Genomic DNA, 2,950 nt, shown 5'->3' on the forward strand with positions numbered 1-2,950 from the left:
TCCATCCCATCTAATCTCGGAAACTAAGCAGGGTCGAGTCTGGTTAGTACTTGGATGGGAGACCACCTAGGAAGACCAGGTGCTGTAGGTTTAAAAAAAAAAAAAAAGAAAAAAGAAATGGCAACTTTGCTGAACTTCAGAGTGACATCTTCTGGGAAAATTTGGTCAAAATCAGAAGCACAGATAAGATTCTGTATATATGAACTTTTTTTCAGTGTTTGAAGAATTGTGAAATGTAACAAACATACAGAGAAAGAACATAAAATGCAAGCATGCAGTTTAACACATAACTGTAAAACAAACAACTGTAAGTAACCATTGCCCAGATCAGGAAACAGATCATCATCAGCCGCCGTTTAATGTGATACTTTTGCTGTGTTTTCTTGCAGAGTTTAGGTTAAGTTGAACTTGCTTCTTCAGTGGGTGGGCCCGTGTGTTTGTGTTTTCTTGCAGAGGTGCTCAGTACAGTGGACTTTGTCGCCCCTGATGACCGGGTAGTCTTCCGCACATGCAAAAGAGAACAGAGCAGGGTCATCTTCCAGATGGTACGAGATCCCAGGGCTCACTTATCACCCGGATTTGCCATCCCATGCCCTGTGCAGGGCCAGTGTTAAATGCCTGAGCTTCAGTGCACACGGGTAGCTTCCTGAAGCCTCTGCTTTAATATTTTTGAAAGATCTGCTCCTGAGTGATTACAGTGTTGATGATAGTTTATAGAAATCAAGTTATAGCTGTCTGTTATATATCTCTAGTCTCAAATTTAATTTCTTTAATTATAAGAATTATCTGTTTGGCATGACATATACTTTTCATCCCTAGCATCAGATTATGGTCTTTGTTTTTGTATAGTTTGTATATATTTTCCATGGAAAGAAATTAGCTTTCCTCAAGAGTAAGATTTATGTTAGAGTTGTAATGACTCTGTAGCTCTCTTCTTGCACTTTGGCCATTTCTTGGTGCTTTTTCAGAAATAGCTCCTGAATGTTTAAGTTTTTAAAAAATTGATAACAATGGATAGACATATGATAAAGCAAATGTAGCAAAATGTTAATTCTAGAATCTAAGTAGTGGGTTTATAAATGTTCACTATAAAATTTAAAAGATTTTTTTGAATGTTTGAAAGTGATCATTTACGACATTTTCTAGGCCATCTGGGTCCACTTTTGGTCTCTTGCAGTGAGCTTGTATAGCTGGCTGTTTAAGAGACACCAGCTAGACTCTACTTGTGGATGTGTGTGTGCCTGGCATGCATGGCGTGTTTGTATGTGTGTACCTGTGTCAGGGCGGTGGTTGATGCAGCCTCTTGTGTTCCCAGGGGACTTCAGATGCAGAGCGAGCGCTTGCTGTGGCCAGACTTGTGTAAGTTCTTCCCTCTTTGGAACTGTTTTTGCCTCTCCTGTGGGCTATGAGGCCTTACTGTTCCTGGTGACCTTGGATGTGACTACCCTCTGCCTCCTAGTCCACTACATTCTGTTTTCAGGTCAAGAGTATCTGGTTTCTTTCTCTGTGGTGTCCGAGGACTGCCCTGGGACTCGTGTGTACCCATGGTGCCCAGATCCCAGATAACCTCTTTGTGGGTGCCTGTTTTTTAGTGTTTATTCATGAGACTTCCTTTTCAGGGCCTCTTATGAATGTAAACCCTGAGGATTTAAATCTCATGAAGTTTAGGTTGGACTTATTGCTTTCTAAATTAACGAAAGCAGGGGAGTACTGTAGTTAAGGAGATGGGCTTTGGAGTTAGATGGACCTGGGTTGGAATTCTTGCTTTGTTACTTGCTAACTGTATGACCTTAGGTGAGTTACTTATCCTCTCTGAGAACTTAGTTTCCTCATCTACAAAATGAGACCAATAATACTACCTACCTCTGGCATTATAGGGAAAGGTAAATGAAATAATGCATGTAAATGTTTTTGCAATGTATGGTACATAGTGAGTGCTTAGTAAGATTCAGCTATTGTTATAAGTTACAGTAAGGGTGAGAAGGAACTCATACAATAATTGGTCCTGATTGCAGCCTGTTAACTGTACATACCAGAAGATGAGGTAAGGGTTGTTTCTACATCTGAGAACTGTTTGGAGTAAGCCAACTCTGCGGCCCAGCCAACAAAGGCAAGTCCTGTAACTTCCACTAGATCCAGTGCTCTGGGCAAGGGCTCTTATGCTCATTTCACTCTTGTGCATTGATAAATGGCTTTCACTTCCCCAGTTAGAACTGGAACTCTGGAATAAAGTTTAGTGTGGCTGTCACTCAGTATTTGAGTTATCTGATACAACTCCGAAGTCGCAAAGTCCTCTATAACTAACCCTTTCTACAAAGTGTGAGCATATTATGCTCTTCTTTTTGAACTCCGCTGGGGAGGCAGCCGCACATTTTAGAGACAGGTTTTTTTCAGCTCTGACACTGAGGGTTGGTATCTTTTGGGGCCAGGGACATCGTAAGGGGTTCATGAGCACAGACCCATGCCTTTGACTCTACCTTTTGAATATTGACTACCTTTTCTACTTTGTTTTTTCAGAGAAAATGACGTGGCTGGTATTGATGTTAACATGGGCTGTCCAAAAGAGTATTCCACCAAGGTAAACTGAATTCTTTGTATTCTTCACAAATATAGAGTGCAGATTAAAGAGGACCAACAAGGCATGACAGCTAAGTGTAGTACCCGACTCTGTACTGGATTCCATAATAGGTGAGGAAAATGTCCAAGAGGATATTATTAGATCAATTGGCAAAACTGGAATATGGACCATTGTAGATTAACTAAAAATACTGTATCAATGTAAATTTATAAAGTTGACAACTCTTCTGTCAGCTTAGAAAATACACACTGAATTATTTAGGGGTCAAAGACTATGATATATATAACTTTACCCTCAAATGGTTCAGGAAAAATTGTACACACACACACACACACACACACACACACACACACACACACACACACACACACA

At 40.4% G+C, this 2,950-nt stretch overlaps 1 protein-coding gene across 6 annotated transcripts in view; it reads left to right on the plus strand.

Annotated features, from left to right (window-relative positions):
- Positions 1 to 2,950, plus strand: part of DUS2 (dihydrouridine synthase 2) — a 39,443-nt gene that overhangs the window by 18,779 nt on the left and 17,714 nt on the right. For 3 of the 6 annotated variants that reach the window (XM_023523542.1, XM_023523543.1, XM_023523544.1), the window contains 2 exons: positions 1,316 to 1,359; positions 2,518 to 2,578. In XM_023523542.1, coding sequence (XP_023379310.1) covers positions 1,316 to 1,359; positions 2,518 to 2,578 — 105 coding nt within the window. The remainder of the gene's footprint in view (positions 1 to 1,315; positions 1,360 to 2,517; positions 2,579 to 2,950) is intronic. The other 3 variants (XM_011380528.2, XM_011380527.2, XM_011380525.2) reach the window with 1 other exon arrangement.

This window comes from Pteropus vampyrus, unplaced genomic scaffold (genome assembly GCF_000151845.1).
Source record: "Pteropus vampyrus isolate Shadow unplaced genomic scaffold, Pvam_2.0 Scaffold394, whole genome shotgun sequence".
Lineage (NCBI taxonomy): Eukaryota > Metazoa > Chordata > Mammalia > Chiroptera > Pteropodidae > Pteropus > Pteropus vampyrus.